We start from the raw sequence: 15,183 nt of genomic DNA, 5'->3' as shown, positions 1-15,183 counted from the left end.
TTAGAAAAGAAATAGAAGATTCTAAATGTTTATTAATATTTAAAAAAATATTAATAATTTTTTTTTCTTAAATATAAAAAATGCTGAACATTTGTGATTCATTCAAGTAAATGTTAACAATTTTATATATCCAGTATTAGAGGATACATTTATTTATTAAAAAAAAAATATCCTATCTGACGCATAGGCCATTTTTGCTGGTCATTAAATAAGATTATCCAACAAAAGGAAACAAATAAATTGCGACTATACTGTAAGCCATCGGTTAATCGCGCAATTTTCTCCCGCCTAATCATCGATCGAAGATCAAAGTTTTTTTCACAAGCCGCGAAGCCGATACGTTCGGTAGATTCAGGTAACGTGAACCGCTCATCGACGCCTCAGCAACGTCAATTACGCTTCTATCAAGAGAAGATAGAGTTCGTAGGAAAATAAGAATAACTCTGCAGCTAATTACGACGTAGGCGTTACTCGGTATGATGTGATATATAATGACGCGAGAACACACACATCCCCTTAATTGACGCGACAAGAGATATATTATGAGTTGCGTGGATATGTCTCTGCGATATGAAGGAGAATTGTTTAGCCTACAACATAATGACATGAAGAATGACGGAATAATGTAGAAAAGCAACGGAAATAACGATAGTGCGCAGTGTCATGCGATGTCTTCTTTTTTTACTTCCTCCACAAGGTTCACGATCGCTTCGCAGTGACATTATATTCGCGAGAATTACTTATACTTACTCTGAATTCGAACTCGTGCGAGAGGACGTGTCTTTTTCTCACAGCCACAACTCACCTGTGCACTTTAACTTGTTGCGCTGCTCATCCGCCCCCTGGTAACAATCGCTGCGAAGATCGCAGAGTTTCGAGAGCTCGAGCAGCTGCAGAATATCCGTCGATTCGTTCACTTGGCAGCCGAAATAGCCGTCCTCGAGGTTCAGGAAGAATACTTCTCGCCTCAATCCATGGCCGAGTCCGTTACGTGATTCGGCCTGAAAAATTGTAGGGTGGAATATCATTTCTTTTAAATAGTGTCCACTCAAATTTTGTAAAAATAATTCCTTGATCTTCCCGGTATTTTCGTTCAAAATTTCAGGCAAAATAAGAAAATTTGTAGATGCAGCTTATTAAAAGTCCCTTGATTGTATACGCTTTTTAATGTTTTCTATTCATACGATTGGAAAGTTATCAAGAGTGCAGTTCTTTTAGCATTTAATATTGATTTATTAATTGTAAAATTAATTTGGACAATAACAAAGAGCGATATATCATTATATCTAAAAATATATAAAAAAAATATAAGATAAAATTAAAACAAAAAATAATTTATTATAAATGTCTCAAGAAATATTAATTTATCTAAATTAATTATTTATCATAAATTCTTATTTATTCGTTTATTAAATTATTATTTTTCTAATTATTTATTAAAATACTAAATACGGAGTACTAATTTATTTAAATATTATCTTTTAAAAATTGAACAATTTTCTATAAAAGGTCGACGTGAAATTATTTTCGCAATTTTCTAATTCTGATTTTAATTTTGATTTTACGCATTCAACTTTAAATTAAGTCAAATGTTTCTTGAGAGAAGCTCCGTCTCTTATTACAATTGTATTCAATTAGAAATGCCTTTTAGATTGAATGAAGAAAATTAATGAATCTCTTAACTCGCGGAAGGATAAAAGTTTTTAGATAAATTCTTATACTTACCACAGGATACGAAGCTAGAAATATCCACGCCAGCAACGGCCAAAGATGTTTCATCTTTGCTGTAAAAAATAAAATGACGGAAATTATTAATTATCGATATATCATCTTGATATCTCGCATGCGCGAGCATCGAGTAGGTATGTGAATTTAATTTATTGACAGTGAGACGTGGAAATTTTTAGCGATGACCGAAACGTTTGTCATCCTTTCTCGAAGCGCGTTACAAAAAAAATTTAAATAAAAATTCCTAAACACCTAACAGCCCGATGACTTCACGCAGGAATCACCCGTGGTAATTGCATCATTGCAAATTCACAAGTGGTTTCGCAAAAAGAAAAAAAAAAAAAAAGACCACTCGACGACAAACAACACCCTGGGAACGATTTTTCACGATCACGAGTACATCCGGAGCTGAAAAAGGAAGAAGGAGAGAGGCATTCGATATTCTCCGTAATGTTCACGGCGTATAAATCACGAGAAAAGCATCGCGGTTGCAGGAAATCATCGGAAAATCAAGCGTGAATACAAAACCGCAAGAAACCGTCGATCGTTTTTTAGTCATAGCGGATAAACCTACACTGGTCGAACACCTGTTCGACGAACAAGCCGTTACTCCACCGCTTTAATGTATGGCTGATTCACGAATGTATATACGTCGGCCAAGTCGGTTGATCCATCAACCCCCACATGTAAATCACGAAATATGTGGAAATATCGATTTTATCGTTCAACGAAGGATATACGCGTTTAATATCCTGAAGCAAGAAATGTTAAGTGTTTCGGTATAATAGGCATAAATAAATGATGTATAAATTACTTTGCAGGCAGGATTTAATTGCTAATGACATGATGGCATTAAAATAAATTGCCGATAATAAACGTAAAATCAATCATTATAGGAACAAGTTAATTGAAGCTCATCATTTAGCGCAACTTTATCTCTAACTTTCAACATTGCAATACATATCTCATCGCGAATAAGCTTGAAAATTAAATTCCTATTACAATAAAATTGTCGCACCAATTCTGATCCTCAAATATGTTTCCTACATCTGCAGGGTGCGCAGCGCGTTTGACTTAACATCGTGGGAAAATGAGTGTTTTCGCCGGACTTGTGCAACATAATTTCCGCAGAAATGCGGAAGTCTAAATCATCAGATTCCCTAAGTACAGCTGTTTTCTGTTTATCTCTTCAGAGACGTTGCGAAATGAGAAAAAGTGTTCTAGGTTCTTCGTTCTAGGTCCTTCATAGGCAAACAACGCACTATATGTATATGTACGCGCGTGCAACGAATAGCACAATAAGTTAGAGCTGCGGCGATCAAGCTGGCGCGGTGAAATGTTAACGACTGCACGCGGCTAAGCTCACAGGGTGGATCAAGGGGGTGAGAGGGAGGAGAGAAGGAAGGACGTTGTGTTCGCCAAGTCGGATGAGGAGGAGGAAGAGAAGCGGAAGGTGAGCAAGGAGGAACGACCAGGCGGATTGAAGGGAGAGAGGAGAAGAGAAGCGAAGGAACGTAATAAAGGAGGGCGTACGAGTACGATGCACCTGTAGCCTTCCTGTCCCCTCCGGCCACCTTGCACCGTCGTACCCCTAACTCGTCAAGATGTATAAACCCGCAGCTGCGCGAGTGCGGGAACCCACGTGGGTCCCCTTATTTTCATTTTGTCACAAAAACCGGCTCTACCCCACCGAGCGTAATTTGGGGGATCTGGTTCCACTTCCGCATAATACCATTTTTTTTTAGTCAAGGTCTCCTTAGATATACATAAAGCGAAAAGTAAGGCTTGATCGCGTACGTGAAATTGATACATTATCCTATTAAAAATCCATGTAATTATATGCTAATATGCATATAAAAATTTATATATAATATAGTTAAACTGTACATTTAATTATAATTGTTTTTAATTTATGGAATAAATTAGCATTTTATATATCATACTTGCATTATAGCTTCTATACGTACATTTTGCGGCTTCGGTGGTCTTTCAAGTTTTATTATGAAAGTGAGATGATTGTGTAACGGTTCACAGTTTACGCGTCAAAGATATGTGTTCTATCTCGTAGTCAGTCTCTCCAACAAGTTAATAATAATTTGCTATGGCTAACGTACTTATTCATTTTATAAAATTATACAATAGCAATAACAATCATAATATCTGATGTGTATAAATTTTAATAGATTGTACTAATAAAAATGTATTTCTCGTGAGAAATGACTCAACAGAAATTTTTATTCGCTTGCCAATTATCAAGTCGTTATAAATATAATTATTATCAGTAAAAATAAACGTCTTGTATAAATATTTTTTAATATACGCTGCAACGTAGATACAGATAGAACTGTGAAATCCCGAGGCGATCTTGATTGACATCGATCTTTCTGCCCCGAGCGATTGACATAGTTACATTGGTTTTTGTCGATATCTCTTTAGCATATCTGTCGCAATCTTAAATTTGTTAGTCAGTAGCTGTATAATCTAACCATGTACGTACATACACTTTAATTTTGCATCACAGAGAGCACATCTGTATGCACAAATGAGCTGTATCAATTGCAATGAGCACTTATAAATATGGAGCATACGAGACTCCTACGCGCAACGTTTCGATATGAATGGTGTCGATTGCGATTCTGTCATCGATCTTCAATCGAAACGAGAGGCAAGTCAACACGCGAGACTTCTAACTTACATGGTTGCTTTCTTATATGATTTAATGTATAAATTTTCTCAATTTAATACACATTTTATTTCAAACTGGAAAGAATATTACAAATTGTTATATTTACTTCCTTATGCCATTACTTAAACTGCAATTAAAAAATTGCAAATTTAGAAAAAGAAATGTCCTTTTAGAATTTAAAAGTTTGCCGTAAAATTAAATTAATTTGCACAAATAGTTTCTCGATAGAACTAATTTACTAATTAATTCAAGATAAATTTTGTGAGTTAATCAAGGTAAATTATGTGTTACCAATCAGTATCAAGGATAGAAAGCAACAATAAACTTTAAGACTTTAGACAGGATTTTGATATATTCAAATATCAATTTAACAAATCTTTTTCAAGAGTAAATATCTCTTTCTTATTGCTTCACGATATTTGCTCAATTTCAATCTAATTCATATTTAATTAATAGTAAAATCCTTGGTGTTACATGTCATTTAAACATTAAATTAATAAATTAATAATAGAATCACGGAATTAGAACGTTGTAATCGCTATATTTGATTTTTATGTTCTCCATGACGTCGTTCATCGCAAATTGATTTAATTATCGGTTTACACACAACTCAAAATAGATATTCCAGGTCAATAACAACCTCGGTCTACGAGTCATCGGCTTCACGGATTTCTTCTTTATTATACTTGCCTCGCCCACGAGGCTCTCGGTTTATGGAAACTTGCAGTTCGGGAACAACGTGTTTGTACAACGGCGCCGTGAAAGTGTCTACATGTGACTAGAGAGAACATCCTGGCGATAGAGATTATTCTTTTGCGTATACATACCCAGGGGACCAGGGGTATCTACATCCCACGCGCGCTGACTCAAAAATACAGCTATAAAGCTGAGTGTATCTACGACTTCGATGTAATGAAACGCAAAAATCACTGAAATAATAAAATTATTTTGTTAACTACATAGCAGCTCGAATAAGCTAGTTATAGTATTATGCACTTTTTCTCAGACTATTTGATCTCATAATAATAAATTCTATTTTGAAATCAGAAAGACTATATTATGTTTATATTATAATAAAAGCGGTTGATTATATAGAGAGTTTATGATATACTTTATAAAATATATACATACATATACATATAAAATATATGTTTCTATATAAGCGATTCTATGTGAACATCAAATATAAATAAAAATAAAGTTTTCAGATTTCTGTTCTTCTGTTCTTTCAATTACTACACGAATGCAAAAACGTAAAAATATTAAGAACAATACAGAGGTCTCAAATGCTTTCATATTTCGTTTGTTTCTCGTAATTTGCAACAATATAAAAAAACTGCTAAGTAATTTAATTATTCATTTGTTCCACAGTATATCAATATCTGCAGAATAAGAATTGGTGTTTTATTATCGTATATGTAAGAATGTTTAAAATTTTATGTAAAAAAAGAGTAAAATTTTCCACAAAATATCAATGTATACGATGCTGTTAGTTAAGTGTATTATAGTAAATTCCTTCGCTTCTATTTGATTTTCTTTCCAGAATGTATAATTTCTAAATATATATATATGTATATCAAGAAGAATATCTGTAGAAATTTTGTCATAAGAGACAAAATGTGTTTCGTATATAATAAATGGATTTCGAGATTGCACATATTGAGCTATTTCTACAGTTGCTCAATTGCTTAAATGCTTTTTGCGAACTAGTTCTATAATGCGAAATAGTTCAGTTTTGTATGCAAGTTAAATTTTCAATTAAGAATATCATGTTTTAATTTTATTTTTTATTTATCTTATTTTTAAAATCAACTTTTTGTTATGTAACTGCGTGCGATCAAGCTATCAAATTAACAGTTCCATATTCACATTGAAATTGATCGAATAAACATTATAAATTATAAAACATTCGTAATATAAATTTATCGTAAAAGTATGAATTAAAATAATAAATTGTGTGTTCAATAGTTTAATGACGAAAAATCGACATTACTCTTTCTTCGCTACTCCGAGATGGAGCAATCATTTTAATAAATTTGATATTATAAAGAAGAGCAGCACTCTCTGGACGATTTAGTAAAAAGATTTGGCTTATCAACCATAAAGAAATATTGATATATGTTCGAGATCAAATCAATAACACAAAATGAAAATAGCATTTAAGTGTTACCCAAAACAAAGAGGCATACATCATTTTATCGTTTACGATAAAAAGATAATAATAACAAAATTCCGAATAATATGTTCAATACAATTCGGTTTTAGTTAATAATAATAACTTTATCTGCAAATTATATATTATTATATATAATTATAGTTCTTCATCAGAAAAAGAAGAACCTCTGATCTGCGAATGATAGATATATCAAAAAACAGATAGATATATCAAGAAATTACGCGATCACGGATTTATTTCTTACAAAAATTATCGCAAATGTTGCAGATTATCGAACTAAGATATTTGATTTTGTATCTATTTCGGTAGGTAAAATGTAGAGCTCTCGATAATTAACAATAAGATAAATATTCTCCAAATTGAAAATAAATTCTAAAATTATACAAAAACTTTATATTTAGTTCAAACAAACTTCGATTTCAATAAATTATGTTATAAAAATATCGAAAAAAATTTGTATTGTAAAATACTTCAAATCATTAAAAAATTTTTTAAACAAATTTATTTTTAATTAATTATTATAATTACTTAAAAAAGCTAATTATTAAATAAAAATATTGCTCTCTCTTAAATTTGTAAGTTAACATTATAGTAAATTCCTTCGCTTCTATTTCGTTTTCTTTTCGGAATATATATATGTACATATATATATACATATATATATATATATATATATATATATATATCAAGAAGAATATCTGCAGGAATTTTGTCACAAAAGAGACAAAAGGTTTGTGTTTCATAATAGATGTTTCATAATAGATTCGAGATTGGTATTAGACATCTGTGCTTACCACATGATTGCTCCGCCGTTGCTCGATGCCTCCCCGGGCCTCATCCTCTTCCTCCTCCTCATTTGTTTGTAGGTTACAGCAACTTTTTGGCACTTACACACGCTCGCGAAAATACGATCACGCGCGCGCATTAATTAGCAAAATAAAATAATCGCACGACAATTTGAACGACACTCCCGACGTAAATTGTTATACTTTAATCGTACGCGACTCTACACGGCACTTTCGATTTTAGTCGCGCGATACTTTTGTGCGGAACTTCCGACATTAATCGTACGTGACTATTCATACTTGGGCACTCCCGCTTTTAATGGTACACACATATTTTATGCGCTTTTGTTAATTATACGCGACGCATATTTGAGAGAACAGCACGCGACAATTATAATTAAACGAAGCTACGATCCGCGGGACACAACACAAAACACAAAATTTACGCGGAATGTCGCCACAGTGATGCCAACTGGCTAATTAGAAATTATCAGTCCTTCGCGATTAATCGATCATTGAATAGATCGATTATCGACGTGACGAGCGCTTCGAACAATATTTCGATCGACCAATCAGAAGAAAGAAATATTTTCCTCTTAGGCCCTGCGCACAATGGAAAAAATGTTAGGATTAAATATTAAATATTAGGAATAAGAATTATTTTATATAATTAATAATATTTTATATAATAAAAAAATATTTTATATAATAAAAAAAAAATAAAATATAAAATAATAAAATCGAAAAAACTCTGATATAAAAATACAAATTCGAGTATAAAGGACTAGTAAGGGCTAATAAACTACTAAGAGTCCTTTATACCCGAATTTGTATTTTTATATCAGAGTTTTTCCGATTTTATTATTTTAAAATAATTCTTATTCCTAATAATTTTCCTATTGTGCGCAGGGCCTTACTTGGCTGCGTTCGGAAACGTCACCCGAATCATTCCCTCTCTTTCTATATCATTTCTCTCTCAGTGACAGTGCCATAACTAGCTTTTTATGTGCTCTGGGCAAGGTTTTATTTTTCAATCCCTTAATTATTTTGGGGGAAAAATAATAATAAAACGAAAACGATGTAACAATTGTTTATAAATAATTTTTGTGTACACAAGAAATAAGATAAGATATATATAAGATCATTCATATTTATTTCATATTTATAAATAAAAATAATTATTTTAATTGCACTTTTCTGGCTTTCATTGCAGCAAATTAATTGATTATATCATCATAATTAATATCTTTAACAATATTATATTCAATCGAAATTATGGAAAAATTGGATAATCGTTCTTCTCCAATTTAAAATTAAAAATTTGAAAATATTATTATATTTGAACAATTTTTTTGTTCAGTTTCATTTCAAGGCCCCCTCTTTGTTCTGGGCCCTGGGCCTGTGCCCCTGTTGCCCCTGCCTAGTTACGGCACTGCTTAGTGATATAGAAAGAGAGGGAACGCACTCGAGTGACGTTTCCGAACGCAGCCCGGGTTAAAGCGCTCTATGTTAATCGATCTTTTCAATGATCGATTAATCGCTAAACACTGATAATTTCTGTAATTAGACAGTTGGCATCATTGCGGCGACATTCGCGTAGTTTGTCACAGTTGGCATCATTTCGGCGACATCCCGCGTAAATTTCGTGCGTCCTGTCCCGCGGATCGTAGCTTCATATAAATATAATTATCGTGTGCTGTTCTCTCAAATATGCGTCGCGTATAATTAAGAAAGGCGCATGAAATGTGCGTGCGATTAAAAGCGGGAGTGCCCAGGTATGAATAGTCACGTACGTGAATGTCGGGAGTTCCGCACAAAGTATCGCGCGACTAAAATCGGAAGTGCCGTGTAGAGTCGCGTACGATTAACGTATAACAATTTACGTCGGGAGTGTCGTTCAAATTGTCGTGCGATGATTTTATTTTGCTGATTAATGCGCGCGCGTGATCGTATTTTCGCGAGCGTGTGTAAGTGCCAAAAAATTGCTATAACCTACAAACAAATGAGGTGGAGGAAGAGGAGGCCCGGGGAGGCATCGGACAACAGCGGATTCGAGCAACCATGCGCGGTAAGCAGATAATAATTAAAACAATTTTACATGATATTATATAAATATATAAATAAATATATATAATTATATATATATAATATATTATAGTACGAACAAAAGAGAAGGAGGAAGAGGGCAACGGCGGAGCAATCATTTGGTAAGTAGATTATAAATAAAAACAAATTTATATAAATTAATATTATATGTAAATATATAAATAAATATATATTTATGTAATTATATGTATATATATCATTTATATAAATTTATTATTTATATTTTTATTAAAATAAAATTTAAAATAAGTTATATATAATCTTAAGAATTTGGAATAAAATTTTAAAAAATTATTTGAGAACAAAAATAAATATGGATATTTATAAGGTAATTTACAGAAAGATCAGAAAAATTATCACATTAAACCTTATTATAATTAGATAATCAATAATAAAAAAATTTATATATATACATGTATAATATGTATAATATGTGTATATAATATGTATAATTTTAATATTATTTATACAATTTATAATTATTTTATAATTATCTTTGAAAATTAAATTTTATTATATTGTATATAAATTTAGATCTATAAAATAATTAAAAAGTTTAATAATTTTTATAAAGTGATTTTATTAAATATATTTTACGGTACGAATAAAAGTTTTATTGTGCATTATTGACTTTTTCAAATATTAATTATTTTGAAAACTATTTTGTATACAATTTGTATTTTTTATATGTTATAGATCAACGCTTTGTTTTGTACTCTAGAGCTCCGTTGCTGCGCATCGTATCGGTGAGTTGCATATTGCATATTGCATGTATACATATTTAACATTATTTGTATATTATATAAATTAATCATCAGAAATTAAGTAGAGCGCAATTCCGAAAAAAGAGTTAAGAAATTATATGTTTTAACTTGATATACAACAAGATTTAAGAAATTATATGTTAACTTTTTCATTAAAACAATGAATTACATAACTTTCTTTAAAAAAAATTAAAAAATATATGACAAGCAATTAAAAGTGTTATATATTCTCATTTTTTGGTTCATATACATTTACATAATCACAACACGATTAAAATTTTTTGGCAATTATATATTTCTGTGTTATACATATATTAAAATATACAAATATTGTTATTGTGAAATGGCTGATTCTAGAAACAAAATAATTTTGCAAATGTTTGGCTCCAAAAAATTTGCAAAAATATAATACAATATTTAAATATATACTGAAAAATTAAAAATAAAACAAAATGGTTTTGTATAAAAGAGTTATATGTAGAAGATAAAATTTCCAAACCTGAAACCTTAATCAAATTTAAGAGAGAGCAATATTTTTATTTAATAATTAGCTTTTTTAAGTAATTATAATAATTAATTAAAAATAAATTTGTTTTTAAAATTTTTTAATGATTTGAAGTATTTTACAATACAAATTTTTTTCGATATTTTTATAACATAATTTGTTGAAATCGAAGTTTGTTTGAACTAAATATAAAGTTTTTGTATAATTTTAGAATTTATTTTCAATTTGGAGAATATTTATCTTATTGTTAATTATCGAGAGCTCTACATTTTACCTACCGAAATAGATACAAAATCAAATATCTTAGTTCGATAATCTGCAACATTTGCGATAATTTTTGTAAGAAATAAATCCGTGATCGCGTAATTTCTTGATATATCTATCTGTTTTTTGATATATCTATCATTCGCAGATCAGAGGTTCTTCTTTTCTGAAGAACTATAATTATATATAATAATATATAATTTGCAGATAAAGTTATTATTATTAACTAAAACCGAATTGTATTGAACATATTATTCGGAATTTTGTTATTATTATCTTTTTATCGTAAACGATAAAATGATGTATGCCTCTTTGTTTTGGGTAACACTTAAATGCTATTTTCATTTTGTGTTATTGATTTGATCTCGAACATATATCAATATTTCTTTATGGTTGATAAGCCAAATCTTTTTACTAAATCGTCCAGAGAGTGCTGCTCTTCTTTATAATATCAAATTTATTAAAATGATTGCTCCATCTCGGAGTAGCGAAGAAAGAGTAATGTCGATTTTTCGTCATTAAACTATTGAACACACAATTTATTATTTTAATTCATACTTTTACGATAAATTTATATTACGAATGTTTTATAATTTATAATGTTTATTCGATCAATTTCAATGTGAATATGGAACTGTTAATTTGATAGTTTGATCGCACGCAGTTACATAACAAAAAGTTGATTTTAAAAATAAGATAAATAAAAATAAAATTAAAACATGATATTCTTAATTGAAAATTTAACTTGCATACAAAACTGAACTATTTCGCATTATAGAACTAGTTCGCAAAAAGCATTTAAGCAATTGAGCAACTATAGAAATAGCTCAATATGTGCAATCTCGAAATCCATTTATTATATACGAAACACATTTTGTCTCTTATGACAAAATTTCTATAGATATTCTTCTTGATATATATATATATATATATATATATATATATATATTTAGAAATTATACATTCCGGAAAGAAAATCAAATAGAAGCGAAGGAATTTACTATAATACACTTAACTAACAGCATCGTATACATTGATATTTTGTGGAAAATTTTACTCTTTTTTTACATAAAATTTTAAACATTCTTACATATACGATAATAATAAACACTAATTCTTATTCTGCAGATATTGATATACTGTGGAACAAATGAATAAATTACTTAGCAGTTTTTTTATGTTGTTGCAAATTATGAAAAACAAACGAAATATGAAAGCATTTGAGACCTCAGTATTGTTCTTAATATTCTTACGTTACTACATTCCGTGTAGTAATTAAAAGAACAGAAGAGCAGAAATCTGAAGATTTTATTTTTATTTATATTTGATGTTCACATAGAATCGCTTACATAGAAACATATATATATTTAATGAATGACTTAACTTGATACTTACACTGATTTACAAATATTCACAGAACCGTATTACTCCTCAGAAAATTATTTTCTAGCAATTGTCAATCAGTGTATATAAAGTAACGTCATCTCAAATCTACTTCCCAAATTTCGTTTAAAATTTGACCGGCATTTTTAATGCATTAATAAGTGAAAATAACAATCTATTTTTACTTCGTAAATTCGCCTCATACAGTGTGCGTAATGTCTCGAATTAATCACGACGGCAATCCTTTAACGACAGACATTTACGGCTTTGTAATGTCGCCTGCAGACGAATTTGCATGTTTAGCACCCACTGTCTATAACTTTAATTGCATAACCGACGTGCTAAGTCTGCCTACGTACGGTGCTAATTTCACGCATGAGTCTTTTTACGTACTTGTGTAATTTCTCAGTAAAGTAATGCAAACGAAGAGCTTCCTTTGTTTGAACGCGCGTATTCTAGTTGTTAGATAATATCGTTTTTTGCATAAATACTTTTAATTGTTTAAAAGCTGAAAACCTCTACACGTTTCTCTATCATATGAAATATATTAAAAGAGCTTTAAAAGAACAAACTGATCTTTGAAGATCTTTAAAAGAACAAACTGATGGAAGATATGATTAAGCTCCGATAGTTATCACAACAAACTAATTGATTTAATGAATGTGAATGATATTTAATTGCAACGTTACTGACAATAGAAGGTGATGGTATAAAATAAAAGAACGATATGCAGTAACCCCGCAGCGTTCTAATTACTCGGCGTCTTCTTTTCGTTTCGCAAACCCCGCATGTATGTATGTCAAGATGCACCGATACGCATATATGAATATTTATTCATATTATGTGTGTTAATTAGAGACAAAAATATGCGAGGAAGCTTTCTCCTTCTCGCATTCAACGAGAATCTGTCTGTGCGCAATATAAAAGAATGCGCTGGCACGCGAGACTATAAAAGGAATTAATCTTTGAAATTTTGACACGACTGTAGACATAAAAAAAACTATTCTTTCATGCCAAACCAGTCAACTTCGTTCAAAAACCTAGACGCGGAGATCTCCAAGTCTGAATTTATAATTTCAAGTAACGGTTTCTTTGAAAAATGGCAAGAAGAAGACAAGTAAAGCAATTTGTATAAGAAATAGAATTTCGTAAAAGGAGAGAGGAAGCGAGATCGCAGATTTCACTCTCGTTCTTAATGATTTAATAAACGCGCGCAGCGACCTTGACTTTTGTCAAGTTTCGTGGTAATCATCGCTACAATTCATGTAATTTGTGGGATTCGCACGATACCTCCGGGAGAATATTCTACTCCTGCAAAACACCTGCCTCCGTATACTGATTATCTTCATCATTTCATAACGATCCTTGAGCGCACGAAGGAAGTTTAGGTCAATATCCTTCGCGCAGACAGCCAGTTACGTCAAATGATAGACGATGTTCGCATGGTACGGGCAATTAAAATCCAATTTTGCTATGCATCATGCGTCACATTTGCCGATCAAGTGATTGGAATCGAATGTAGATTGCATTGAAAACTTTGACGCAAAATAGCGAATGTTTTATGGGATAGTTGAAAGGTCTCTGCATCACATAATTCATCAACACCGACGCAATTCAAATTGCACTAACCCTTGATTGCCAAGGTATCTTCAAATCACTTCGAATAAATCTTCGTTCAATGATATAATAATAAATACGCGAGTTCTACAATAATGTTACGTTGTTCCTAAAACAATAAGGTCATAAAGTATAATAAACAAAATATAATCACACATAAATAAAATAATTCTTGCGACACAATTATCACAATATAAAATAAATAATTCTATCAAAATTTGATATTTAAGAAATGCAAAAAATTATTTTATCAAAATTTTATCAAATATTTAAATATTTGATAAAATAATAAAATAATTAATAAAAATTAAATTATTATGTTATTATTTTTTATTATTTTATTTAATAATAATTTTATCAAATAATTAATTATTTTATCAAAATTTTTGTTGTAACTTCTATTTCAAATACATGAATACATATATTGAATTATAGATAGATGAGAAAATTAAAGAATTGTATAGTATTTTTTAAAGATGTATAAATATTTATTTAAAAAAAGCAATATATTACTTTTTTAGTGTCAGTTTTTTTTTTGCTGATTTCTTCTCCAAATTTGGATATACAATATTAGATAAATGATCGATTAATGCTATTTATTATCTCGCAAGAGGAATTTGGCAGCCTCGACCTGCCGCATCCTATTAGGAAATCCAAATTCTAAGCACGATCAAGCGTTGATCGCGCTTGCCTGAGGCAACATCCGGTATGAATCAACCAAGTACAAAGCAGACGGCGCGATTTTGCCCTAAAACTTACGCCCACTCTAGAGTAACCAGAGAGCGGCGAGCGAAGCGAAACAGAATTATTCTGCCGCGAAGTGAAAGTTCTCTTTGGGTTACTCTACAAACGAACAGGCGTAAGGCCGAACCCCGTTTGATCGCCGAATCGATTTCAACGTTCCCAATAACCCAACGAGTTCACACAATAGCGTCGACAAGTTCCAACAAAAAGAAAAGTCCATTCTGATAAAAGATCAGAAACAATCATACTGTATTAGAGTTCCATTCGTCCGATATAAATTGATTAATTTTGAACAAAAACGTAATTCACATTTTACGCGATTGTCTGGTCATAACACATTATAAGAATGATTAATATTTCTATATTGCAATAGGAAACGTTTGCAAAAGTGTTAACCAGGAGTGATGATTGTCGTCTATTATATA

The 15,183-nt window shown here is 30.8% G+C and overlaps 1 protein-coding gene across 5 annotated transcripts in view; it reads right to left on the bottom strand.

Annotated features, from left to right (window-relative positions):
• Dpy (fibrillin-like protein dumpy) overlaps window positions 1–15,183 on the bottom strand; it is a 119,844-nt gene that overhangs the window by 86,941 nt on the left and 17,720 nt on the right. For all 5 annotated transcript variants that reach the window (XM_083037675.1, XM_083037679.1, XM_083037678.1 and 2 more), the window contains exons 2-3: window positions 1,726–1,784; window positions 806–1,001 (exon numbers count right to left, since the gene is read on the bottom strand). In XM_083037675.1, the coding sequence (XP_082893801.1) occupies window positions 806–1,001; window positions 1,726–1,784 (255 nt within the window). The remainder of the gene's footprint in view (window positions 1–805; window positions 1,002–1,725; window positions 1,785–15,183) is intronic.

The sequence above is a fragment of the Prenolepis imparis genome, unplaced genomic scaffold, assembly GCF_030444845.1.
Source record: "Prenolepis imparis isolate NDT839.2.m4 unplaced genomic scaffold, iyPreImpa1.0 SCAF_5, whole genome shotgun sequence".
Taxonomy (NCBI): domain Eukaryota; kingdom Metazoa; phylum Arthropoda; class Insecta; order Hymenoptera; family Formicidae; genus Prenolepis; species Prenolepis imparis.
Note: the sequence above shows the minus strand (reverse complement) of the source record. Positions and strands in the feature narration are given on the sequence as shown.